This window comes from Schistocerca nitens, chromosome 2, assembly GCF_023898315.1.
Source record: "Schistocerca nitens isolate TAMUIC-IGC-003100 chromosome 2, iqSchNite1.1, whole genome shotgun sequence".
Classification (NCBI taxonomy): Eukaryota; Metazoa; Arthropoda; class Insecta; order Orthoptera; family Acrididae; genus Schistocerca; species Schistocerca nitens.
The window spans coordinates 777,735,331-777,763,045 of record NC_064615.1 but is presented as its reverse complement, the minus strand read 5'-3'; the positions used below and the strand labels follow the sequence as shown (position 1 = coordinate 777,763,045).

Genomic DNA, 27,715 nt, shown 5'->3' with positions numbered 1-27,715 from the left:
GCAGGCTTAATGATAAGATTTCTGGTGGTGCCTTGTGTTGGAAACAATTGTGACTGCGAGAGGCAGCTTGGAGGACAGAGAGTAGCTGTTGGCTGACAGATGGCAGTATGTGAATAATCGTGTAAGCTAGCAAAATAATTACTAAGACACTGTGAAAAAAATAAAGACAAATAATATCTTTGTGAACATCAATCTCGACAAAGAAAATAAAAGATTTTTGATAAAATGAAGGGGACATAGCTTTTGGAAGAATTGTTCATATATAAGAAAGGAATAATGTTTCTGTAAAATAATAACTGTTTTATCAGTTTTTCTCTCTCGTGTAATGTAAGACAGAAGGTATATTAATTTTTTTATTTATAGTGTTTCAAAGAAAATATAGAAAGTCAAGACAGTATTGTTTTCTTTTAGATAAGACCTAATACTGATTTGTAATGTTGACCTATAATCAGTGTTAGTTGTAGAGAAACATAAGCAAAAATTTTACTTATGAAGCTCATTAGCTGTAATTTTCCGCTAGAAACAAAAACTATATTGTGGCAGTGCTCAGTTTTTCTTTTTTTTTTTTTTTTCTCTCTTCAGCAACCTTATTACCAAGCACGTAAAAGACTCAAGCCCTTTGCAACATTGGTGAAAAAAGAAATAAATAGACAAATAAAGAAATTCACTGGAAACAGTTTTCATGTAACTGCATAAAGCTGCTCTTGAAAATAGTAAATAGATCTGAAATGTATTATTTTTTATGTTGTATTATTGCATGCATGACACTCTGGCCTGAAGCCAAAAAACAAATATAAACTAGCAGACTATGTCTTATGGAGTTAATGGTCCATAGAGATAGAGAAAGCTTTCTGTGAACTTCAGGTGATCCTACAAAGTGTAGCAGTCCCCACTCACCCAGTACTAACTATGCCCCTGGAAAGAGTTGTAGACAATAACTAAACAGTGACAGGTGCAGCCTACTCCAACAAGTCTAGCAACATTGGCAACAGCTATTTTTTTAAAAAGTGTTGCAACGAGTGCAGCAGCCGTGGAGTGCATGTGGTAAAACTACTCACAGTTTATGAAGCTGTTAAATATTTCTGCCCACAAATTGATACTTGCTCTGTGATAATTTTCACGGGCCACAAACTGATAGTCTACATTTTCTGTAACACCAGTGACAAGTGTTCACCTTGGTGATAGCTCAGGCAGAGTTTGTCACCTGATTTATGACAGATATGTGCCACATAAGAGGAGAAGAAAACATCACATCCAATTACTTTTTGCATATCTGTGTTTGCCAAACACTTGTCACTGCTCAGACAGCAGGTCCACAACTACAGCATTTATTGGATGACCCCTCCAAGGGGGGCTGACTCTCACAAAACCAAGTGCCAGGGACCACAGTAACACTATGGTGCAATGTCTAGTGGCAGAAGTAAACATCCAACATTTTGCCAAAATGGTGCAAAGCAGCCTTCAACAGTGTTCACAATTTGTCACACCCAAGAGCAAACATGACTGTCAAGTTACTGACCAACCATTTGGTGTCGCCATTCATTAAAATAGAGGTCCTTACATGGGTACACTCATGTATTTAATGCCAGCAATGCGAAGTGGGATGACGTGCACCCACCACCCATCGGACAGCTTCAAGGCTCTAGAGCAAGATTCGCCCACGTCCATATCGACCACTTATGTCTCCTTTCACCTGCACACAGCTACAGATATCTATCCACAGTGGTAGACTGATGTACCCGATGGGCAGAAGCTTCACTCATTGCAGACATTTTTGCTGAGACAATATCACAGACTTATCACCACCTCTATAGCCCGATTCAGTACCCATCACTACAAAAGCGGGCTAATAACTGAAAACTGTTTCATTCCAAGAATTGTCTAACTTGTGCAATATTCAGTGTCATCATATGACAACCTACCATTCCACAACTGAGAGAATGGTAGAAGGCTGGTACTGAACTCTGAAGACAGCTCTCGTGTACCACCACAAGAAAGGACAGAGGTCCTACCCTTGTTCCTTTCAGGGCTTCATGTACTGTACAAGCCAGACACACTAGCATAATTAGCAGAAATGGCATATTGGAAGCTGTTATGCATAACTGCAGACTATCTCACATTTGCACCACTGCCATCTGCAGTGGCACTGCCGCAGTTGTTACAGCAAATCTAAGACGACATAGCAAAGGTCTGTCACCTGTCTGTTTTGTGCCATAGTGAGCACCCTACTTTGTCCACAAAGCTTTGTAAGATTATTCTCACATGACGCTCCAACACAGATCATCAAATCACTGCTCCAACCACTGTGGACTGCTTCCTTCTTGGTGCTGCAGTGGGGAGACCATACCATTGATATTTCCAAAATGGCAAAACCACAGAAGTCTTTCAAGCATGTCAAGCCAGCATGGGTCTCAAATTCACCCATACAAGACATCATGCCACCAAGACTGCCACAAGCTTCACACACCTGGAGACACCAGTGCAGACATGACATGTTGCCAGAACCCTCAATCAGCCAGCAGCTGTACAGTCCCTGCATCCAACAGCTGCAAATGTGACATGGCCAAAAGTCTGCACAAGAGCCGTCCAGCAAATAAATTTTAAATTTGTTTGTGGTCTGCACTATAGGGAGTGGGACACATGGTGGGGGAGGGGGTGGGCAGGGAGGGGGGAGGAGGCGAGTTGAGAGAGAATAAGGGAATAATTGATGTAGCAACTAACTATACTGTGTGTTACCTCTGGTATAAGGATTACCTTTGAAGTTACTCTCCGTTTTCATGCTCAGTTATGAATGTGTATTTGTGTTATAAAAACAGTAAATCTGTTTGCTTGAGTTGTGTGTGGTGTGTAAGCCTTACCCACAAGAGTATTCTTTTGGTTGAATTCAAGGAATGTGAGTCAGTGATTACAATTGTAGTAGAAGTCGTCTATCCTCTATGACAGTTTGTGAATAACATATTTTAGATATCCTACTAAACACTCCCAAAGTTAGATTTCCATTTCAAAATATGTTATTCATGAACTGTCATCCAGGATAGACCACTTCTATGAAAACAAGTGCCCACGTAACACTGTCCATGCCGTGGAAAAGTTTCAGCATTTTTATTGAGTTTTTTTCAAACACTAAAGTCATGAATATATGCTCAATAATTGCTGCTTCTTGGGGAGTGCAGCTTTCATTGGACCAAACAGATGGAAGTCTGAAGGTGAGAGAATCAGGTTGTAGAGTGGATGCAGAACAACAGTCCAATAAAGTTTTGTGAGCTCCCCTTGTCTGCACAAACTCGTGACAGGCCTTGTATTGCCATGGAGAAGGAGTAGATCATTTTAATTTTTGTGGCAATGAAAACACTGAAGTCATTTCTTCAATTTGCTGAGGATAGCACAACACACTACACAGTGGATTGTTGCACCATGAGGGGGGACATTAAACATGATAACCCCTTCAGAGTCCCAGAAGACTGTCACCATGACTTTACCAGCTGAAGGTGCAGCTTTCCACTTCATCTTCAGAGAAGAGCTGATGTGGTGAGACTCCAAGGATTGCCATTTTGTTTCCAGCTCAAACTGATACACCCTTGTTTCATCACCTGTGATGATGTATGACAAAAAATTGTCATGATCAGATTTCTAAAGTACAAGCAATGCCACACACATGCTCCTTCATTGCTCTTTATGGTCTACTGTTAGGAGGCAAGGAATCCAGCAGGCACACACATTTGAGTACCCCAACTGGTGACAGGTGTGTCACCACCACTACAGATATGTCCAACTGTACAGTGAGGTGTTCCATTGTGATCCATCAGTCACCTAGAATGAGTGTGTCACACGTTCTAATGATGCAGGAGCCATAGCTGTGTGTGGCCAGACAGCACAATGGAGATCAGACATGTTTCCATGACTTTGTTGTGATGATGACAGACACCTCTCCCACCAACTTGCCTCGCTTTAGTTCACTGCCAAGTCTCTGTAGACTTCTGCAAGTGCCTATGAATATATGCGATGTTCTGGTTTTCCGCCAAAAGAAGCTCGGTAACAGCTCTCTGTTTTAACTGAATCTCCTGTTAGACGCCATTTTGTAGGCTACGTATAGTGCTGCCACCTGCTGGAACTTCACGAAACTATTGGGGTAAAGAGAGAATAATCCACAATGTCCAACCACAAACTCTGCATATTTTCAACTGAAATTGCCTGAGACAAAAAAAGTACTTTATTGCTTACTGAGAACCCCTCATACCTCTCCTTGCACTTGAAACAATGACTTAATGACAGGAGTTTGAAGAGGATGAGGTGCTCAAGACTGCTGTTATCATCTGGTTTCATTTCCAGGCAGATAACTTCTAATACTAAAGACGCAAGCCAACTGCTAGGGTATCTGCCAGCATCTTTTCATTCTTAGTTTCTCATTAAAATGAAAATTTTGAAATTTTAGTTCCACAACACTTCTTTCCTTCTTTATCCAACATTTCTAGCATGATTCCAAGATAATAATCTTGTGCTAGAAAATGGTACCTACACAATATTGCAAGAAGCTAAAACACAACTCAGGAGTTTGATAGTTACTTCAAAAAATATAATTCTATCTTAAATAAAATAATAAAGGAGACAAAGAAATGAGACAATGACAAATACATAGAAGAAGCTTCAAATAGAACCAAAGCAATCTGGCAAGTTGTAAAGAAAGAAACTGAAACTTACAAAAATAGAGTTAATAATATTGTATTAAAGGCTGGCTTAGAAAACATTAATAACCCACAGGAAGTAGCTAATATTGCTGGATGACTGACTGGGCTGGGACATATAACAAACCACAATCACACTCTGTTCTGGTGAAGTGAAAAGTGTTTTACTACGTTATTTGTGAAAAATGCTTGTTATAGTTATGTGTGCATCACAACACCTCAGCATTATATGGAGAATGGAAGTACCTGCCACACGAAAACTTAAGTAGAAACAAATATAGGCACGAAAACATGGCGAAAAACTGAATTACATTCTAGAAGACAGGTTAACTCCCAGCAAAAAAATTTTCTCATCAACATCATTTGGTTGCAGATGACAAGCTAGCTGTAGTAATTAACACACAAGTGATTCAAAAAATTCATGCATACCAAATGTAAAGGCATTTACAAAAGAAACTGTCTGTTGTTTGAACTAAAAATGCACATAATTTTATAATCATTTAACAAAAATGTTCACATTGCAGAATAAATAAAAACGAAAACCCACTGATGATGGCACAGTGGTGCCGAAACATGTTTGGGTACTGAGAAAAACGGTGTTTTGCATAACTGGTGGACCTCACATCCAACAATTTTAACTGCAAACACAGCCAATACAAGGAGCTGCAAATCAAAATGATTGATAGTAGCTAATATGTTTAATAACTATTTTATAAACGTAACAGAGAAACTACTACTACAGACCTCCAACAGAAAACATTGTACAGAAACAGGGAAAAAAAGTCTCAAGCAAATCAATGTTTCTGTACCCAAAAAATGTAGAATATGTACAGGTTACAATAAAAAGTCTCAAAATGAAACACACTGTGGGTGCAGATGATATACATAATTTCGTTATAAAGAAATATGGGGTCTTTATCACTGAGCCCTTAACTCACCTATGTAACCTATCTTTTGCTACAGGAACTTTTCCTTCATGTTTGAAAATAGCAAAAGTAAAGCCATTATACAAGAAAGAAAACAAAGATGATATTTCCAACTACAGACCATTGGCACTTCTGTCTGTTGTCTCAAAAATATTAGAAAGGCTCTTCAATAAGAGACCAACAAACTTCTTAGAGGATAATGGCATTCTGTCGGAATCTCAAAATGGATTTAGAGCAAACCGTTCAACCGAATCAGCAGGTCACTCCTTTCTGTTAGGGGCACTGGTAGCATTAGACAACAAAAAACCTTACCATGGGCATATTTTTAGATTTGTCTACGGTATTTGACACCATAAATCATGACAAATTGTTACACAAGCTAGAAAATCTATCTTAAGGACAGGGATCAATATGTGGAAATAGATCAGGAAAGGGATAATTTCATTACGAAATACAATTCCAAGCTACTAACTGTTAAATATGGAGTGCCACCAGGATCAGTAATGGGTCCTGTTTTGTTCTTACTCTATGTAAATGACCTAAACATAAGCAATGACAGCAGTAAAAGATTTCAATTTGCAGATGATACGAGTGTTCTAATTACAGGAAACTCAGAAGAAACTCCTGTAAAAAACATATGAGAAGCGACTGACAGACTAACACGTTAGTTCGATAACAATAACTTAATAATAAACACTGGAAAAACTGTAGCTATGGATACACACACACACAACACGAACAAAAAATCTGATGTCACCCAATCTAGAACTATATGGACAGACAATTACCAAAACAGCCTGTACCAAATTCCTTGGACTTCATCTACAAGACAACTTGAAATGGAAAGCACATATTGAGCAAATGAACAAAAAATTAAGTACTACTTGTTTTGTGTTACATACATTAAATAATTGTACCAGCTACAACTCTCTTCAGTGTGTACATTATGCAGTTTTACACTCTCACCTCCAGTATGGGATTATGTTCTGGGGAAATTCTGGGGTTGCCGTCAAAACATTCAAAACAAATTATAAGAATAATGGAAGGGGTAGATAATCGCAAATCATGTACACCATTGTTTCAAAAAAGGATGATCCTGCCACTTCCTTGCATATATATTTACTTGAAAATGTAATGTATTTAAAGCAAAACTTACATACAAAAAGACCATTCATCACTCAAAATCAACAATACACAGCTATGATACAAGACAAAAATTGGATCTACATGTTCAAAGCACCAACACAAAGTTATATCAAAACAGTCTTATCCATCCTAGTATATCAAACTACACAATGCCTTACCAGATACCATTAAACATATACAAAACATTTGTCACTTCAAATCTAAATTGAAGTCGTACTTGGTTGATCACTGCTTTTACACAGTAAATGAATACCTACAAAAATAAATTTTTCTATGTTAACCCAGTGTGGTGTCATACAAAAGGACATATGTATATTATCTCTCTGTATACAGCGTAACAACATTTATTTAAGTATTCATCATTAATTAATATATTAGTGTGTGTTATTATGTACACAGGTATATTGTATGTAAAACTGTTAATATTAACATAAAAATCCAAATAACTCTTGCACACTGTGCAACTGTAGATGAAAATGGATCCATAAATCAAACCATTAAATCAATAACATTAAATTAAGATTAAAATTTCATGCCACTGATTATTATTATTTCTTTCTTTTCTCAGACGTTATGTCTGGTCAAAAATGGAAAGTGACGCGGACCTTTATCAAGCGTGACTTCCTTTTAACTGTATGGTATATGTTATATTGCATTTAGGAACTTTCGGGTAATTGAACATGTATCAATAATTACGGATTTCTGTAGTTGTATATATAAGTTTGGATGTAGCTGTATTGCATTGATGTACTGGTGGATATTGTGTGGTATGACTCCTGTAGTTGATAGTATAATTGGCATAATGTCAACTTTATCCTGATGCCACATGTCCTTGACTTCCTCAGCCAGTTGGATGTATTTTTCAATTTTTTCTCCTGTTTTCTTTTGTATATTTGTTGTATTGGGTATGGATATTTCGATAAGTTGTGTTAATTTCTTCTTTTTGTTGGTGAGTATGATGTCAGGTTTGTTATGTGGCGTTGTTTTATCTGTTATAATGGTTCTGTTCCAGTATAATTTGTATTCATCATTCTCCAGTACATCTTGTGGTGCATACTTGTATGTAGGAACTTGTTTTAAAAGTTTATGTTGTAAAGCAAGCTGTTGATGTATTATTTTTGCTACATTGTCATGTCTTCTGGGGTATTCTGTATTTGCTAGTATTGTACATCCGCTTGTGATGTGATCTACTGTTTCTATTTGTTGTTTGCAAAGTCTGCATTTATCTGTTGTGGTATTGAGATCTTTAATAATATGCTTGCTGTAATATCTGGTGTTTATTGTTTGATCCTGTATTGCAATCATGAATCCTTCCGTCTCACTGTATATATTGCCTTTTCTTAGCCATGTGTTGGATGCGTCTTGATCGATGTGTGGCTGTGTTAGATGATACGGGTGCTTGCCATGTAGTGTTTTCTTTTTCCAATTTACTTTCTTCGTATCTGTTGATGTTATGTGATCTAAAGGGTTTTAGAGGTGGTTATGAAATTGTAGTGGTGTGGCCAATGTATTTATATGAGTGATTGCTTTGTGTATTTTGCTAGTTTCTGCTCGTTCTAGAAAGAATTTTCTTAAATTGTCTACCTGTCCATAATGTAGGTTTTTTATGCCAATAAATCCCCTTCCTCCTTCCTTTCTGCTTAATGTGAATCTTTCTGTTGCTGAATGTATGTGATGTATTCTATATTTGTGGCATTGTGATCGTGTAAGTGTATTGAGTGCTTCTAGGTCTGTGTTACTCCATTTCACTACTCGAAATGAGTAGGTCAATATTGGTATAGCATAAGTATTTATAGCTTTTGTCTTGTTTCTTGCTGACAATTCTGTTTTCAGTATTTTTGTTAGTCTTTGTCTATATTTTTCTTTTAGTTCTTCTTTAATATTTGTATTATCTATTCCTATTTTTTGTCTGTATCCTAGATATTTATAGGCATCCGTTTTTTCCATCGCTTCTATGCAGTCGCTGTGGTTATCCAATATGTAATCTTCTTGTTTAGTGTGTTTTCCCTTGACTATGCTATTTTTCTTACATTTGTCTGTTCCAAAAGCCATATTTATATCATTGCTGAATGCTTCTGTTATCTTTAGTAATTGGTTGAGTTGTTGATTTGTTGCTGCCAGTAGTTTTAGATCATCCATGTATAGCAAATGTGTGATTTTGTGTGGGTATGTTCCAGTAATATTGTATCCATAATTTGTATTATTTAGCATGTTGGATAGTGGGTTCAGAGCAAGGCAGAACCAGAAAGGACTTAATGAGTCTCCTTGGTATATTCCACGCTTAATCTGTATTGGCTGTGATGTGATATTATTTGAATTTGTTTGGATATTAAGTGTGGTTTACAATTTTTCATTACTATGTTTAGGAACTGTATCAATTTAGGATCTACTTTGTATATTTCCAATATTTGTAGTAACCATGAGTGGGGTACACTATCAAAAGCTTTTTGGTAATCAATGTATGCGTAGTGTAGCGACCTTTGTTTAGTTTTAGCATGATATGTCACCTCTGCATCTATTATCAGTAGCTTTTTACATCCTCGTGCTCCTTTGCAACAGCGTTTTTGTTCTTCATTTATAATTTTGTTCTGTGTTGTATGTGCCATTAATTTCTGTGTAATGACTGAAGTTAATATGGGGCGATATTTAGCTGGGTTTACTGTGTCTGCTTGATCTTTAGGTTTCAGATAAGTTATTCCTTGTGTAAGTGTATCAGGGAATGTGTATGGGTCTGCAATGTAACTGTTAAATAATTTATGATATGAATATAATAGAGGTAAACATTCCACGTGGGAAAAATATATCTAAAAACAAAGATAATGTGACTTACCAAACGAAAGCGCTGTCAGGTCGATAGACACACAAACAAACACAAACATACACACAAAATTCTAGCTTTCGCAACCAACGGTTGCTTCGTCAGGAAAGAGGGAAGGAGAGGGAAAGACGAAAGGATGTGGGTTTTAAGGGAGAGGGTAAGGAGTCATTCCAATCCCGGGAGCGGAAAGACTTACCTTAGTGCACGCGCGCGCGCGCGCGCGCGCACGCGCACGCGCACGCGCACGCGCACGCGCACGCGCACGCGCACGCGCGTGTGTGTGTGTGTGTGTGTGTGTGCGTGTGTGCGCGCGCGCGCGCGTGTGTATGTGTGTGTGTGTGTGTGTGTGTGTGTGTGCGCGCGTGTGTGTGCGCGCGTGTGTGTGCGCGTGTGCGTGCGCGTGTGTGTGTGCGTGTGCGCACCCGCGCGCGCGCCCGTCCTTTTTTCCCCCTAAGGTAAGTCTTTCCGCTCCCGGGATTGGAATGACTCCTTACCCTCTCCCTTAAAACCCACATCCTTTCGTCTTTCCCTCTCCTTCCCTCTTTCCTGATGAAGCAACCGTTGGTTGCGAACGCTAGAATTTTGTGTTTATGTTTGTGTGTGTTTGTGTGTCTATCGACCTGCCAGCGCTTTCGTTTGGTAAGTCACATCATCTTTGTTTTTAGATATGTTAAATAATTTAGTTAGATGTGAATGTGTTGAGGTGAACTTCTTTAACCAGAAATTTGCTATTTTATCATTTCCAGGGGCTTTCCAATTGTGAGTAGAATTAATTGCTTGGGTGACTTCATGTTGCAAAATTATCACTTCAGGCATTTGTGGTATCATCTTGTATGTGTCTGTTTCTGCTTGTATCCACCGTGCATGCCTGTTATGTTGTGCTGGGTTTGACCATATGTTGCTCCAGAAGTGTTCCATGTCTGTTATGTTTGGTGGATTGTCTATTTTAATGTGTGTGTTATCTATTGTCTGGTAAAATTTCTTTTGGTTTGTGTTGAATGTTTGGTTTTGTTTCCTTCTATTTTCACTTTTTTTGTATCTTCTAAGTCGTTTCGCCAAAGCTTGTAATTTTTGCTTCTTTTCATCTAATTGCTCTATTTCTTCTTGTTGTGAGATTTTACCTAACCTTTTTCGTTTTTTTTCTGAAATTTCATTTCTTATAAATTGTGTTAGCTGTCCGATGTCTTTTCTCAGTTTTTCTATTCTGATCTGTAGCCTGTGTTGCCATGCTGGTTTTGTGGGTTTCCTCTGTGTGTTGGTTGGTTCTGATCTCTGCCTAGTGTGTATATTTAGTGTAGTGAGTGCTCCTATATAAACCAGTAGTTGTAACTCTTCCATAGTTGTGTTTTCATTTCTTTTGTTGTGTATGATTGTGTTTATAGTTTTTATTGTTGTTTCGACTTGTGGGTTATTTGGCGGTCTATGCAAGAATGGTCTAATGACTGTATTTGTGTCTTTGTATTCTATATATGTCAGCTGAAATTTTTCCTCTATATCTAACATGTGTGTCACTTCGTGTTCTATTTGTGCTTGTTCTGGTGGCTGTCTTAAGATGTTTTCCTCTGATTGTTTAATTGATGCGTGTTGTTCTTTGTTTGTTTGCTCTGGGATGTTTGAGTCCATTACTGTATTTTCTTCTCCTTCTGATTGCACATTATTTTGTTCCAGTATTTGTTGTACTTGTTGTTTGATGTTTTCTAATTCTGACTGGGGTATCCTGTTATTTTTGATTATTACACGGATCTGATCAGCTAGTCGTTGTTCTGTTAAAAATTTTAATTCTGGGTATCTGGTAATAAATGTTGTGTATACTTGTGATCTGTATCCAGTTGTGTTGGTTCCTAGGTTTGTTGCTTGGTAATAACAGAACATGAGGTGTCGATTAACTTCATCTGACCATCTCATCCTCTGTCTTTGTTTTCCTTCTAGGGTGGTTGCAGGAAGCATATCCTACAAAACACCTCTATTTGGATTTAAATCATTTTCCAGTTGGCTAGCAGTGTCGTTACCATTGTGGGCAGGCATAGGGTTCAAGCGTCGTCCCCGACCATGACGGCGCTTGTCCGAGGCTTCTTTAGTTCTGTCCTGAACGAACTAGTCACACTAAAAGGGGGGTTAGCCCTATTAGTGGTTTGTTCTTTTCGTCGCCTTTTACGACTGGCAGAACATACCGGAGGCCTATTCTTTTCCCGGGCCTCTTTTCTTTTCCTAAGTGAAATTTGTGAACTTCATGACATGTAAACACACACAAGTTTCCAACAGTACAGTGTGCTGCTTGACATACTGCAGCCGGAGGCTGGCTGCAGAACTGCAGGAAAGATCCCTCTGCTAATGCATCCAAGTTGAAGGCTACACAGTGTTTACCATTTAAGAGTATCAGCATTTTCTTTTTCCTTGACTAGCGTTATTATTATTATTATTATTATTATTATTATTATTATTATTTCTTTACTTTCTCAGACTTTTTAGAAGTCTTGTTAAGAATGGAGTGACGCAGACCTTTATCAAGCGTCACTTCCTTTTTGCTGTACGGTACATGTTATATTGCATTTAGGAACTTTCGGGTAATTGAACATGTATCAATAATTACGGATTTCTGTAATTGTATATATATGTTTGGATGTAGCTGTATTGCATTGATGTATTGGTGGATATTGTGTGGTATGACTCCTGTAGTTGATAGTATAATTGGTATGATGTCAACTTTATCCTGATGCCACATGTCTTTGACTTCCTCAGCCAGTTGGATGTATTTTTCAATTTTTTCTCCTGTTTTCTTTTGTATATTTGTTGTATTGGGTATGGATATTTCGATTAATTGTGTTAATTTCTTCTTTTTATTGGTGAGTATGATGTCAGGTTTGTTATGTGGCGTTGTTTTATCTGTTATAATGGTTCTGTTCCAGTATAATTTGTATTCATCATTCTCCAGTACATTTTGTGGTGCATACTTGTATGTAGGAACGTGTTGTTTTATAAGTTTATGTTGTAAGGCAAGCTGTTGATGTATTATTTTTGCGACATTGTCATGTCTTCTGGGGTATTCTGTATTTGCTAGTATTGTACATCCGCTTGTGATGTGATCTACTGTTTCTATTTGTTGTTTGCAAAGTCTGCATTTATCTGTTGTGGTATTGGGATCTTTAATAATATGCTTGCTGTAATACCTGGTGTTTATTGTTTGATCCTGTATTGCAATCATGAATCCTTCTGTCTCACTGTATATATTGCCTTTTCTTAGCCATGTGTTGGATGCGTCTTGATCGATGTGTGGCTGTGTTAGATGATACGGGTGCTTGCCATGTAGTGTTTTCTTTTTCCAATTTACTTTCTTCGTATCTGTTGATGTTATGTGATCTAAAGGGTTGTAGAAGTGGTTATGAAGTTGCAGTGGTGTAGCCGATGTATTTATATGAGTGATTGCCTTGTGTATTTTGCTAGTTTCTGCTCGTTCTAGAAAGAATTTTCTTAAATTGTCTACCTGTCCATAGTGTAGGTTTTTTATGTCGATAAATCCCCTTCCTCCTTCCTTTCTGCTTAATGTGAATCTTTCTGTTGCTGAATGTATGTGATGTATTCTATATTTGTGGCATTGTGATCGTGTAAGTGTATTGAGTGCTTCTAGGTCTGTGTTACTCCATTTCACTACTCCAAATGAGTAGGTCAATATTGGTATGGCATAAGTATTTATAGCTTTTGTCTTGTTTCTTGCTGTCAATTCTGTTTTCAGTATTTTTGTTAGTCTTTGTCTATATTTTTCTTTTAGTTCTTCTTTAATATTTGTATTATCTATTCCTATTTTTTGTCTGTATCCTAGATATTTATAGGCATCCGTTTTTTCCATCGCTTCTATGCAGTCGCTGTGGTTATCCAATATGTAATCTTCTTGTTTAGTGTGTTTTCCCTTGACTATGCTATTTTTCTTACATTTGTCTGTTCCAAAAGCCATACTTATATCATTGCTGAATACTTCTGTTATCTTTAGTAATTGGTTGAGTTGTCGATTTGTTGCTGCCAGTAGTTTTAGATCATCCATGTATAGCAAATGTGTGATTTTGTGTGGGTATGTTCCAGTAATATTGTATCCATAATTTGTATTATTTAGCATGTTGGATAGTGGGTTCAGAGCAAGGCAGAACCAGAAAGGACTTAATGAGTCTCCTCGGTATATTCCACGCTTAATCTGTATTGGCTGTGATGTGATATTATCTGAATTTGTTTGGATATTAAGTGTGGTTTTCCAGTTTTTCATTACTATGTTTAGGAACTGTATCAATTTAGGATCTACTTTGTATATTTCCAATATTTGTAGTAACCATGAGTGGGGTACACTATCAAAAGCTTTTTGGTAATCAATGTATGCGTAGTGTAGAGACCTTTGTTTAGTTTTAGCTTGATATGTCACCTCTGCATCTATTATCAGTTGCTCTTTACATCCTCGTGCTCCTTTGCAGCAGCCTTTTTGTTCTTCATTTATAATTTTGTTCTGTGTTGTATGTGTCATTAATTTCTGTGTAATGACTGAAGTTAATATTTTGTAGATTGTTGGTAGGCATGTTATGGGGCGATATTTAGCTGGGTTTGCTGTGTCTGCTTGATCTTTAGGTTTCAGATAAGTTATTCCATGTGTAAGTGTATCAGGGAATATGTATGGGTCTGCAATGTAACTGTTAAATAATTTAGTTAGATGTGAATGTGTTGAGGTGAACTTCTTTAGCCAGAAATTTGCTATTTTATCATTTCCAGGGGCTTTCCAATTGTGCGTAGAATTAATTGCTCGGGTGACTTCATGTTGCAAAATTATCACTTCAGGCATTTGTGGTATCATCTTGTATGTATCTGTTTCTGCTTGTATCCACCGTGCATGCCTATTATGTTGTACCGGGTTTGACCATATGCTGCTCCAGAAGTGTTCCATGTCTCTTATGTTTGGTGGATTGTCTATTTTTATGTGTGTGTTATCTATTGTTTGGTAAAATTTCTTTTGGTTTGTGTTGAATGTTTGGTTTTGTTTCCTTCTATTTTCACTTTTTTTGTATCTTCTAAGTCGTTTCGCCAAAGCTTGTAATTTTTGCTTCTTTTCATCTAATTGCTCTATTTCTTCTTGTTGTGAGATTTTACCTAACCTTTTTTGTTTTTTGTCTGATATTTCATTTCTTATAAATTGTGTTAACTGTCCGATGTCTTTTCTCAGTTTTTCTATTCTGATCTGTAGCCTGTGTTGCCATGCTGGTTTTGTGGGTTTCTTCTGTGTGTTGGTTGGTTCTGATATCTGCCTAGTGTGTATATTTAGTGTAGTGAGTGCTCCTACATAAACCAGTAGTTGTAACTCTTCCATAGTTGTGTATTCATTTATTTTGTTGTGTATGATTGTGTTGATAGTTTTTATTGTTGTTTCGACTTGTGGGCTATTTGGTGGTCTATGCAAGAATGGTCTAATGTCTGTATTTGTGTCTTTGTATTCTATATATGTCAACTGAAATTTTTCTTCTATATCTAACATGTGTGTCACTTCGTGTTCTATTTGTGCTTGTGCTGGTGGCTGTCTTAAAATTTCATTTTCCTCTGATTGTTTAATTGATGCGTGTTGTTCTTTGTTTGTTTGCTCTGGGATGTTTGAGTCCATTACTGTATTTTCTTCTTCTTCTTCTTCTTCTTCTAATTGCACATTATTTTGTTCCAGTATTTGTTGTACTTGTTGTTTGATGTTTTCTAATTCTGACTGGGGTATCCTGTTATTTTTTATTATTACACGAATCTGATCAGCTAGACGTTGTTCTGTTAAAAATTTTAATTCTGGGTATCTGGTAATAAATGTTGTGTATACTTGTGATCTGTATCCAGTTGTGTTGGTTCCTAGGTTTGTTGCTTGGTAATAACAGAACATGAGGTGTCGATTAACTTCATCTGACCATCTCATCCTCTGTCTTTGTTTTCCTTCTAGGGTGGTTGCAGGAAGCATATCCTGCAAAACACCTCTATTTGGATTTAAATCATTTTCCAGTTGGCTAGCAGTGTCATTACCATTGTGGGTGGGCATAGGGTTCAAGCGCCGTCCCCGACCATGACGGCGCTTGTCCGAGGCTTCTTTAGTTCTGTCCTGAACCAAGTAATCACACTAAAAGGGGGGTTAGCCCTATTAGTGGTTTGTTCTTTTCGTCGCCTTTTACGACTGGCAGAACATACCGGAGGCCTATTCTTTTCCCGGGCCTCCACGGGGTTTATTATTATTATTATTATTATTATTATTATTATTATTATTATTATTATTACCACCACTCACCAATGAGAGAGCCCACAGGTGCGTCTTCACTGACAAAGAAAGTCTCCCCTGAGCCTCCAGAATCCAGGTAGCAGCGATTGTCAGGCGGTACTGCAAAGGAAAACAATAGTCATCAGAACTGCACTATATAAAATGCTTTACATTTTACAAGCCACCTGTTACAAGCCACCTGTTTAACTAGCATCGCAAACCACTAGTGTCTCTATCCGAATCAAATAAAAACATGCAAATGGGGTATCTGAACTTCAGCTGAATAGTGATGATGATATGCAGTCTACAGATAAAACTAGCAGGTTGAGATACTCAACCATTATGCCTTCTACAAGTAGAACTTTTATGACTTGAATGGGTGGAATGTGTGTCCACTAGGCCCTACAAATTTAACACCTGCAGCAAGCCACAATCAGTTCGTATGTTTGCACATAGCCTATTGAGAAGTACAATGAACAGTCTAATGATAACTCTGCTACTGCACCCAGATTTGTTTTGATTACTATAGTGCTGTTAAATGTTAAGTTTGTGTCAACTCTCCTTTTTTTTATTCTGGTTCTGAACTGGCATGAAAGCTATAAAATTATTTCTCACTGACTGTACCCCCATAATGGGCTTATATTAATCAGTTTTAAGGAGACAATTTGTTGAAACTATAAACTGCAGAAATACAATGAAGCCTTAATATAGCTGCCCATTTGTTGTTAATACTTTTCTTTTCCTAAGTGAAATTTGTGAACTTCACGACATGTAAACACACACAAGTTTCCAACAGTACAGTGTGCTGCTTGACATACTGCAGCCGGAGGCTGGCTGCAGAACTGCAGGAAAGATCCCTCTGCTAATGCATCCAAGTTGAAGGCTACGTAGTGTTTACCATTTAAGAGTATCGGCATTTTCTTTTTCCCTGACTAGCGTCATTACAAGAAGAACTACAGCAGCCATGATAGTGATGTTTCTTTATTGTGCAGACATTTTAATCTGTCAGCTTTAGGTTGAGGGGGAGTGTTGTGCTACAGTTGCATAAGATACCAGCTGGTGCTGACCTGCAGCACTTTGTTTATCACACTTTCAACTTAAGCAAACAATTGTGGTAGCCATTACCAAGTACAAGATCTTTCATTAATCTAGGCATACTGTACTGGGTGGATGGGGACCAGGAAGGACTCTGGGTGTTGTACCGATCCCCCTAACGAACAAGTACGAGGTACTGTCTTTCACTGAAACTGAGCCAGTGGGACTCACTTCACCTGTTTTGGGGAAGCCTGTTTTGTCTGGTGCCAAGAGGAGGCAAATGCAAAGGGGTAGAGCCTATTAATCGGCAAACATACAGCGAATGATGATACCCTTTAGGGAAGTGGTGGCAAGAACCAGGAAAGGATACCAGGTGCACTCAATGTGTATGCCTGGGGGCCTCATTCAATATGTTGAAGAGGCTGTTCCAGCAGCCCTTGAGGGAATAGGGTGAAACCAACTGTAGATTGTATCACACTTTGTAACAAATGGAGGTAAACAGAAGACATTAATTGTGACACTTTATAATAGTACCAAAGATGGGGGTCGACACTACGGTAAGTTGACCACTTCATACAATGTTGTGCGAAATGTTCACCACTGGGCTATGGTTATACTTTTTGCAGTGGTCAATGAGTGGAATTGATGCTCAAGTAATTTATTGTGGCAACAATGAGAATTGTATCAGATGAAACGGATTCCTGAAACAATTGTGTCGTGCATTAGTTCTACCTCTCTTTGTTCAAAGAAGTTTGGGCACCTCAGGAATTCACTGGGTCTACAGCATTATTGGTGGGCATTTAAAGAAACACCAAAAGACTGAGTCAGAAATAGAGAAAAACGGAACTGAGCAAGAGGAAAAGGTGTAATACCTGCATAGTAAAGAAATGAGTAGCAGAATATAGTTGCAAAATGTGTCAAAAGCTAAACTGTTTAATGAAAATTGAAATTTTTAACTCTGATTACGGTAAAATTCCTGATACGTTGTTACCACTGTCCAAAAGAGACGAGAGACGATGAGACAAACGAATGAGTTGGGTATAGTCCCCTATTGTCCTTTCTGTTGTGCTTTAAAGTTATCTTTGTCTTCCTTTAACGATATTTTCAGTTATAACGTGTTTTGTTGGTGGTATTTAATAAATAATCACATGAATAAGAAATATGATCAATTTGATACACCGCACTCGATCTTGTTGCGAAGAACAGCGCGCCCAACAGAAGATTACACTGGCCGTACTCTCCCATGTCTGATGATACAAGTATAGACTATTGTCCGATTAAAATTACTTGATGGTTGACGTATGTCACCGCTACCGTGTTGCCACATCTGCTGCCGGCTACCGCTCGATTATAGGCGACACACGAACGTGAAGGTCCACTCCACAAATGTATAATACGGAACAGTGTTGGATGCGGCCGCCACGGGGTATGACGCACATCGGAGATGCTCTGACAACGGCTGATTGTAAGTGACTAATGATCCAACTGCGTCAGACGACACATTTTCTAGCCCTGAATTTAATCTTATGTACAAACCAAACCACAACCTCGTGACGTGCAATGTATCCGAGAAAACGGCTATCAACTCTCTGCGGCAGAACTATAATCACCATCGCTTTGTTCACGGCGTTTAAGGTTAACATCTACGGGTAAACTCCACACAGAAAAATTTTGTGATATGTTTGTTAGCATAAGCGTCTTACGCAGCAAAATTTCAGATTCAGCGGTAAAAGCAAACCAATTTCTCGCTTTCAAATAACTTCCGGGAATTCAGCCAGGTAACACTTTCAGCAACCGCCGATATTTCGGCGGGAGAACACCCCGCCATTTTCAAGGCGAACTGCAACGGACAGGCGGCGTACATGCAAATTTAATAATTTCTCGCTGTCACTGGTTACCTGAAACTGTCCTCACACTGACTACGTGGGATGCCGCATTACCAACCGATGAGCAGTCCTGGTCGTCTCTAGGTTGCAAGATTACAGGCGACATAAGCAGAGTCCAAACGAAGAAAGAATGACAGCCAGAAAAAAAGGAGCAAATTAAAAGGTCATTGCAATGTCGAAAATGATGCAGCAAAGTATTAGAAACACGAAAATTCTTTTAAACCAATTAACTGGAAAAAAAAGATAGTCTTGATAAGATTTAGAAAAATAAATTTTGCTGCATTTGACGAGATTCAAACCTACGACCTCCCACACGTCAGGTTTATACACTAACCACTACACTGTGTCATTACGTGGCACTAATGCTGGTAATCTAATTGCAAAAGTTAATTTGCAGTCTTACAAAATTCGACTTCACGAAATGTCGTGCAAAGCTTATCCAATGTAAACCGATCTATGTGTTTATAATTGTATAGGTGATGCTGAATCGCGTCTTCTGAGGAAGGATCCAGTAGTGTTCGGTTAGAGTTGTGTATGAAATGTATTTCGTTAGCATCGTTGTGTGTGTGTGTGTGTGTGTGTGTGTGTGTGTGTGAGATGAAATACGAAATATAAAGGGTAGATCCAGGATTCGCGATCCAAACACATCAAGAAACAAAGGTGGACAAGGAATTGGAAATGAACGGACATCATCATTGTTGTAGTTTGGCAACGGCGAACGGATCATGCGAGACGTTGAGCACTCTGACAAGTAATTTCGATCGGACAATAACATTGAGGTACGAGGAACGTGGAGAGACAAGAGCAAACCGCGACAATTATCATGGACACACCGAGTTGGGCAGCCAAAGCAAAAGCCCGTTCTAATATAGTATGTCCTCATGTACTTATATTAGCCACCTTGAGACGTTAATTTATACTAATTTCATCTAATAACTACAAAAATTGCACTCGGTAACAAACATCGGCGTCAGCAGAAATTTTTACGCAGGGGGCGGGGGGAGACAGGCGGCGGCTAGACTAAAACTGCCATTTATTTTTATCTCGCAGAAAAGTGATGGTTATCCTCTCAATATTTGCTATTAAATCTGACGTATATCCAACAAAATGATTAGTAAGTTAGGAAACCAAGCAGAAAAATTTATAAAGGATATTTTTATTTACATGCTGCTGCCTTTAATGTTACATTGGGAATGAATGTGACAGTTGTGAAGTATGAAAAAAATTAGCAATGAGCAAATTGTTGGTTATAAACAAAAATTAGCAGTCTCGAGGAGTCTTAGACTAATCTTCCTCCAAAGTGAAAATGCAGGGAATGAATTTTAAAAATGTTATACACTTATCTATTACTCTGCTTACAGGAACTACAACTATTCACAGTCACGAAAATTACAGTTCTCAATAGTAAAATTGTTTTTTTTTCTTAACAAGAGCTAGTAAAGTAAAGAACAACCATGAAGAACAACATGTGATACGAAACTACACAAAATGTAATATTATACTTGATCCCCTTTGAAGGCGAATGACAATCGCTGAGGATGTTGCGTTTGTCAATGATGGTTGGTTAAATCAGGTTTTTCAGTCACTTCTCTTCTGTGAAAATTCAGAATATGCAACTCACAAAATCTTTCTTCACTCAATGTAGAACAGAGTCACATGTCTACTCTTCGTAGTGTACTGAAGGATCGTTCAATTGTGCATGTAGTTGCAAGCAAAGAGCAATTAATAGAGGCTGTTTCGTATCAGGAAGACTATGCTCATCAACAATGCCGGTGATTGATAGATTTATAAGGATTAGTGATCTCACTGATCAGAAGTCATACCACAGCGCAGCCCCGATCTACAATATTTCCGAACCTAGGCAAAAACTTGATAGTCCCCCCCCCCCCTCGAGCGTTAGAGACACGACGTCAAATATTTAAAAAAAATTATTTTTCAAAAATATGTTCATTTTGTAGCGCACGTCTTTCTGAAAAGCTTGATATACAAAACATGTATGTTCGAGGAAATTTAAGGTAAGTTGTTTGGTCTTAAGTGTGCCAAAGTGCAGTGCCACGCCTCTTCACACAGCATTCTTCTATCGTAGCTCACTATATTTGGCTCTGTGGAATTCAAACATGTATATTTTGTAATGGAAGCCATCAAACCTATATTCAGGACATTGGAAATTAAAATGTTCTGTGGTGCCTCTTCTGCTCCCAGTCAGCCAGTTTGACATCCTCCGCTCCCTCTCCTTAAAATAAATATATAAAAACCACTTTTTATTGTCTATTAGCTAATAACTTACTCTTGTGTGTGACATAAAATTAAATATAGGAAACATAAAACGAGTAAAAGCAAGAGACAAGCAAGACAGTACACATTTCTCAATCCTTATGTCCCAGCATTTTTTTTTTCTTTCTAATCTTGTTACAGCTTTACACGATGTGCTTTCCTTTCTGCGAAAGAATCTGTTACCTCATCAAAGTTCGTCAAACGTTTTGACACATGAAATATCAAAGTGTCGTTGTCTAATACTGAAAAAGCTATTAATTTCGAATAGTAGCTAAGACTGGTATGGTTTCTCTGTTTGATTACGTCTATTTTGTCACCGTCTGCGAGATGAAACGAAACAGGCCTTTCTAATGTTGCAGCAATTGTAACGCACACCAAATAAGCGAGACTGTTTGGCAGAAATTGTTATTTTTATCTACCTCATTTACATAGATAACACTACAGAATGTAATTCCCTAAGTACCATCAGCAAACGCCTATTAGGCCGACTACAAGCAAAATGTTTTATGTTACGGTATAGTTTCACTTTTTATTCACACGCTCCAGTTTCTCAAGCATGAGATCGGAAAGCAGTAAATACGAAATTCTTATAGAATTTTGGAATCGTCATATTCTTCTATATATATTGTGTGACGTCCTCGTTTCTTCTCCTCCCTTGTTGTAACAAACAATCTTGTTATAACTAATTCTGCAAATATTCCTACCACTGTCAAAACTTGTTCTTCGGGTAACTTTACTAATACTGCCAGACTCACCAGTTAAGTTATCCCGTGATTTTCTCCGGTTAGGCATCATTAAGTGTTCGAACAATGCGTTTTCTGCGCAATTCCGAGAACAGAACTTAAGGCGGCTGTTAATTAGGGACTAAGTGGCTCTTAGTAGTGTAACGATCTGGCAAAATTATCTGTTAAAATTTCATTTTCACCGAGAAGATTAATATCTTTCAAACCTGTTATTCCTGTAAGTCGTTTATTCCCATTCTGGTAGTCTGGATCTATGGATTTCGCTAGTAATCATAACAACGCTGATCATTCGCATACACAATCAACCACATAAACAAACAGCGAATGGCATTCACCTGTTTGGTTTATTCGGCTCAGTCCGTACAGCCCCTTCCCCTTTTGTCTGCGTGAAAGTTTTTTTTTATTTCCAGATGCGAGGAGAGTTTCCTTGACTGAGCCATCACGTAGGCGTACTCCATGCACGCATTCAATCAACCAACTTATGATTCGTTCAGAAATCAATTTAGAATGTGTTCAAAAATGTTTAAAAACCAACAGGGAAGCCTTTCAAAATCATATGAGAACAATTGACAGAGCAACATGCGCGGTATGCCAAGTGCTTTGTGAAACAAGGTGGTTTTTTTTTTTTTTTTTTTAAATTTGGCGCCTCCTGAAATTGGCGCCCGGGGCAGATACCCAGGTTTGTGTCCCCCCCCCCTCCTCCTCCTCCTTCAAAGATACGGACATTTTAAGCTGCCTTGAGTCAGGAAGCACTTAGCTTTGTCAAGTTACACTGTTAGAGTATATTGCATTTCTTGTGAGTAGTTTATACTTTGAATCATCGGTCGTTTATTCCTGCCAGGCTACGCCAGCCCTGAAAAATATGAATGACCACTGCTTCCGGCTTTAGCATACTGAAGTCAACGTGATTAGCCTCATTTCGAGTCAATGTCTGGACCTGGTAGAAACGTTCCCTTTTTGTTGAATAAACGTAACACGCTAAAGTAACTCATCAAGCTTGCTTGCGGAGGCTACACTTCCTTCTCGCTTATTTGGTGTGCGTCACAATTGCTGCAACATTAGAAAGGCCTGTTTCGTTTCATCTCGCAGACGGTGACAAAATAGACGTAATCAAACAGAGAAACCATTCCAGTCTTGGGTACTATTCGAAATTAATAGCTTTTTCAGTATTAGACAACGACACTTTGATATATTTCATAGTCCTTCCAGGACTATGAATTGAGGTAGTTACCCATCTGTGACGAAAACGACAAAGCGGAGGTGAGTCATACCACACTGCACACAGTACCGCACGGGGCGTTCTGTGAAACCTAACTAATAACTACGTCCAGAAGAGTGCGACAGGGAATTCCATTTCGCTACATTTAGGATACGCTTCGTAGCCATCTTGACAATACTTCGAATAAGCCAATAAAGGAAGTAGGCACGGTATACAAGAGCGGCTTATTTTCAGTCTTCAGCGGTACCTCGCAGACTCAAACGAATGAAGCTCGCGCCCCATAATCGAGTACCTTGTGTTACACTTTCTAAGAGGTGGTAATTGACTTGTTATTGTCTGACAACGATAAGTCACATAACAGATGCCCCACGTTGGTTTCAGATTAACGTTGGTTCTGGGAAACTGGCGTCTTTCATTCGTTGTCGTATTGGTTGACATCTGATTCTTTGATCTAGACAGCATTTGGCGGGTAACTTCACTCCCAAGGCACACGTATGATGGATTAATAAAGTTCTTAAATGTGTATCTAAGTGACACGTGCCCTGTCAAACGCCTATTCCCACTTCTCTATATAACTACGTCAGCAACACACAAAACATAATGATAAAGGTCTCTTGAAATCAGAACAGTGCAAAGAGGACACGGTATTTATTATCCTTTAAATTGATAGAAAACATCCGTAGGATGTCTGCTGTTCATTCACAGGACATTAGCATTCACACGATTCCTCAAAATCCACTCAAGTTAGCCATTGATTTTCTGATTCAGTCCGCTCGCAATGGAATGTTGTCTCATTTCGTACACAACTGATGTGAATCGGCAAATATTAATGTGGATGCCTACATTCGTGACTGCACGTCGCGTTTCCCTGCGATTCATTCTGCAGAGACAGACAAACCGCCTCGCGCTAAATCGGCCGTCGCCAAAATCCACTTATATTCCGACAATGGGGCTGACACGCGACACCTGTGACTATCAACTAAAATCACGTTGCTATAACTGCGTTCGCTGGCGCTCGGGTCCCATGAAATCCCTAGCTCGCTGTGAGGTGCAGTGTTCCCAGACACAGCTTTCGAAATGTATCTATGAGTTATCAGTCTTCTAACCTGTTTGATGCGACCTGCCACGAATTCATCCTCTACAGTTTCCTCTGCTTCCATTGAAGTTATTCCCTGGTGCCTTAACAGGCGTCATATCATCTTGTCCCTTCTTCTTGTCAGCATTTCCCACAAATTCCTTTCCTAGCCGATTTTGCAGAGAATCACCTAATTTCTTACCTTATCAGTCCATCCAGTTTTCGAAATAATTCTGTAGGACCACATCGAGAAAGGCTTCGATTCTCTTCTTTTCCGCTTTTCCCACAGTCCACGTTTCACTACCATACAACGCCGTGCCCAAAAATTTCTTCCCCAAATGAACGCCTGTGTTTGACGGTGGCAGACTTCTCTTGGCCAGGAATGCCAGTACTAGTCTGATTGTTATGTTGTCCTTGCTCCGTCTACCGTGGGTTATTTTGCTGCATGGGTAGCAAAGTTCCTTAACTTCGTCTACCTCATGATACCCAGTTCTGAGGTTAAGTTTTTCGCTGTTCTCGTTACTTTCCTCTTTCAGCGATTTACCCTCAATCCGTATGCTGTACTCAGACTGCTTCCATTCAACACATCCTGAGGTTCTACGTCGTAGCAATGTCATCAGCGAATGTTTTTCACGTTGAATTTTAATCCCACTCCTTGAACCTTCCTTTTATTTCCGTTATTGCTTTTTAGATGTGTAGATTGAACAGTAGGCGCGAAAGACTACGACCCTGTGTTACATCCTTTTTAATCCGAGCACTTCGTTCTTTGTCTTCCACATCTACATCTACGTGATTACTCTGCTATTCACAATAAAGTGCCTGTCAGAGGGTTCAATGAACCACCTTCATGCTGTCTCTCTACCGTTCCACTCTCTTAACAGCACGTGGGAAAAACGAGCACTAACATTTTTCTGTGCGAGCCCTGATTTCTCTTATTTTATCGTGATGATCATTTCCCCCAATGTAGGTGGGTGCCAGCAGAATGTTTTCGCAATCAGAGGAGAAAACTTGTGATTGAAATTTCATGAGAAGATCGCGTCGCAACGAAAATCGCCTTTGTTTTAACGATTGCCACTCCAGTTCACGTATCATTTCTGTCACACTATTTCCCCTATTTCGCAATAATACAAAACGAGTTGCCCTTCTTTGTACTTTTTCGATGTCATACGTCAGTTCCACATGATGCGGATCCCACACCGCACAGCAGTACTTCAGAATAGGGCGGACAAGCGCAGCGTAAGCAGTCTCTTTGGTAGACCCGTTGCACTTTCTAAGTGTTCTGCCAATGAATCGCAGTCTTTAGTTTGCTCTACCCACAATATTATCTATGTGATCGTTCCAATTTAGGTTATTTGTAATTGTAATCCCTAAGTATGTAGTTGAATTTACAGCCCTCAGATTTGTGTGACTTATCGCGTAATCAAAATTTAGCTGATTTCTTTTAGTACTCAAGTTAATAACTTCACACTTTTCTTTATTCAGGGTCAATTTCCATTTTCGCACCATACAAATGTCTTATCTAAATCATTTTGCAAGTCGTTTTGATCATCTGATGACTTTACAAGACGGTAAATGACAGCATCATCTGCAAACAATTTAAGACGGCTATTCAAATATAAAAATGCAGTAAATGTAGCAGGCAAAAAGGAATACAAACGTCTCAAAAATGATATCGACAGGAAGTGCAAAATGGCTAAGCAGGGATGGCTAGAGGACACATGTAAGGATGTAGAGGCTTATCTCACTAGGGGTACGATAGATACTGCCTACAGGAAAATTAAAGAGATCTTTGGAGAAAGGAGAACCACTTGCATGAATATCAAGAGCTTTGATGGAAACCCAGTTCTAAACAAAGAAGGGAAAGCAGAAAGGTGGAAGGAGTATATAGAGAGCCTATACAAGGGCGATGTACTTGAGGACAATATTATGGAAATGGAAGAGGATGTAGATGAAGATGAAATGGGAGATATGATATTGCGTGAAGAGTTTGACAGAGAACCGAAAGATCTGAGTCGAAACAAGGCCCCTGGAGTAGACAACATTCCATTGGAACTACTGACGGCCTTAGGAGAGCCAGTCCTGACAAAACTCTACCATCTGGTGAGCAAGATGTATGAGACAGGCGAAATACCCTCAGACTTCAAGAAGAATATAATAATCCCAATCCCAAAGAAAGCAGATGTTGACAGATGTGAAAATTACCGAACTATCAGTTTACTAAGTCACAACTGCAAAATACTAACGCGAATTATTTACAGACGAATGGAAAAACTGGTAGAAGCCGACCTCGGGGAAGATCAGTTTGGATTCCGTAGAAATGTTGGAACACGTGAGGCAATACTGACCCTACGACTTATCTTAGAAGAAAGATTAAGGAAAGGCAAACCTACATATCTAGCATTTGTAGACTTGAGAAAGCTTTTGACAATGTTGATTGGAATACTCTCTTTCAAATTATGAAGGTAGCAGGGGTAAAATACAGAGAGCGAAAGGCTATTTACAAATTGTACAGAAACCAGATGGCAGTTATAAGAGTCGAGGGGTATGAATGGGAAGCAGTGGTTGGGAAGGGAGTGAGACAGGGTTGTAGCCTATCCCCGATGTTATTCAATCTGTATATTGAGCAAGCAATAAAGGAAACAAAAGAAAAGTTCGGAGTAGGTATTAAAATCCACGGAGAAGAAATAAAAACTTTGAGGTTCGCCGATGACATTGTAATTCTGTCAGAGACAGCAAAGGACTTGGAAGAGCAGTTGAACGGAATGGACAGTGTATTGAAAGGAGGGTATAAGATGAACATCAACAAAAGCAAAACGAGGATAATGGACTGTAGTCGAATTAAGTCGGGTGATGCTAATGGAATTAGATCAGGAAATGAGACACTTAAAGTAGTAAAGGAGTTTTGCTATTTGGGGAGCAAAATAACTGATGATGGTCGAAGTAGAGAGGATATAAAATGTAGACTGGCAATGTGAAGGAAACCGTTTCTGAAGAAGAAAAATTTGTTAACATTGAGTATAGATTTAAATGTCAGGAAGTCGTTTCTGAAACTATCTGTATGGAGTGTAGCCATGTATGGAAGTGAAACGTGGACGATAAATAGCTTAGACAAGAAGAGAATAGAAGCTTTCGAAATGTGGTGCTACAGAAGAATGCTGAAGATTAGATGGGTTGATCACATAACTAATGAGGAGGTATTGAATAGGATTGGGGAGAAGAGAAGCTTGTGGCACAACTTGACTAGAAGAAGGGATCGGTTGGTAGGACATGTTCTGAGACATCGAGGGATCACCAATTTAGTATTGGAGGGCAGCGTGGAGGGTAAAAATCGTAGAGGGAGACCAAGAGATGAATACACTAAGCAGATTCAGAAGGATGTAGGCTGCAGTAGGTACTGGGAGATGACGAAGCTTGTACAGGATAGAGTAGCATGGAGAGCTGCATCAAACCAGTCTCAGGACTGAAGACCACAGCAACAATATTCAAATTATCTGCTATGTCGTTACCATAGATCAGGAACAATAGAGGGCCTATAACACTTCCTTGGGGAACGCCGGATATTACTTACGTTTTACTCGGTGACTTTCCGTCTATTACTACGAACTGTAATCTTTCTGACAGGAAATCACGAACCCAGTTGCACAAATGAGGCGATACC

General features: G+C 38.8%; 1 protein-coding gene across 2 annotated transcripts in view; it reads right to left on the bottom strand.

Annotated features, from left to right (window-relative positions):
- The window catches only part of LOC126237025 (fat-like cadherin-related tumor suppressor homolog), a 363,960-nt gene that overhangs the window by 87,122 nt on the left and 249,123 nt on the right, over positions 1-27,715 (bottom strand). Inside the window, exons 1-2 of one of the 2 annotated variants that reach the window (XM_049946769.1) lie at positions 18,169-18,228; positions 15,856-15,945 (exon numbers count right to left, since the gene is read on the bottom strand). In XM_049946769.1, coding sequence (XP_049802726.1) covers positions 15,856-15,945; positions 18,169-18,187 — 109 coding nt within the window. In that variant the 5' untranslated portion in view covers positions 18,188-18,228. Of the gene's footprint in view, positions 1-15,855; positions 15,946-18,168; positions 18,229-27,715 lie in introns of those variants that run through there. The other variant, XM_049946768.1, reaches the window with a different exon arrangement.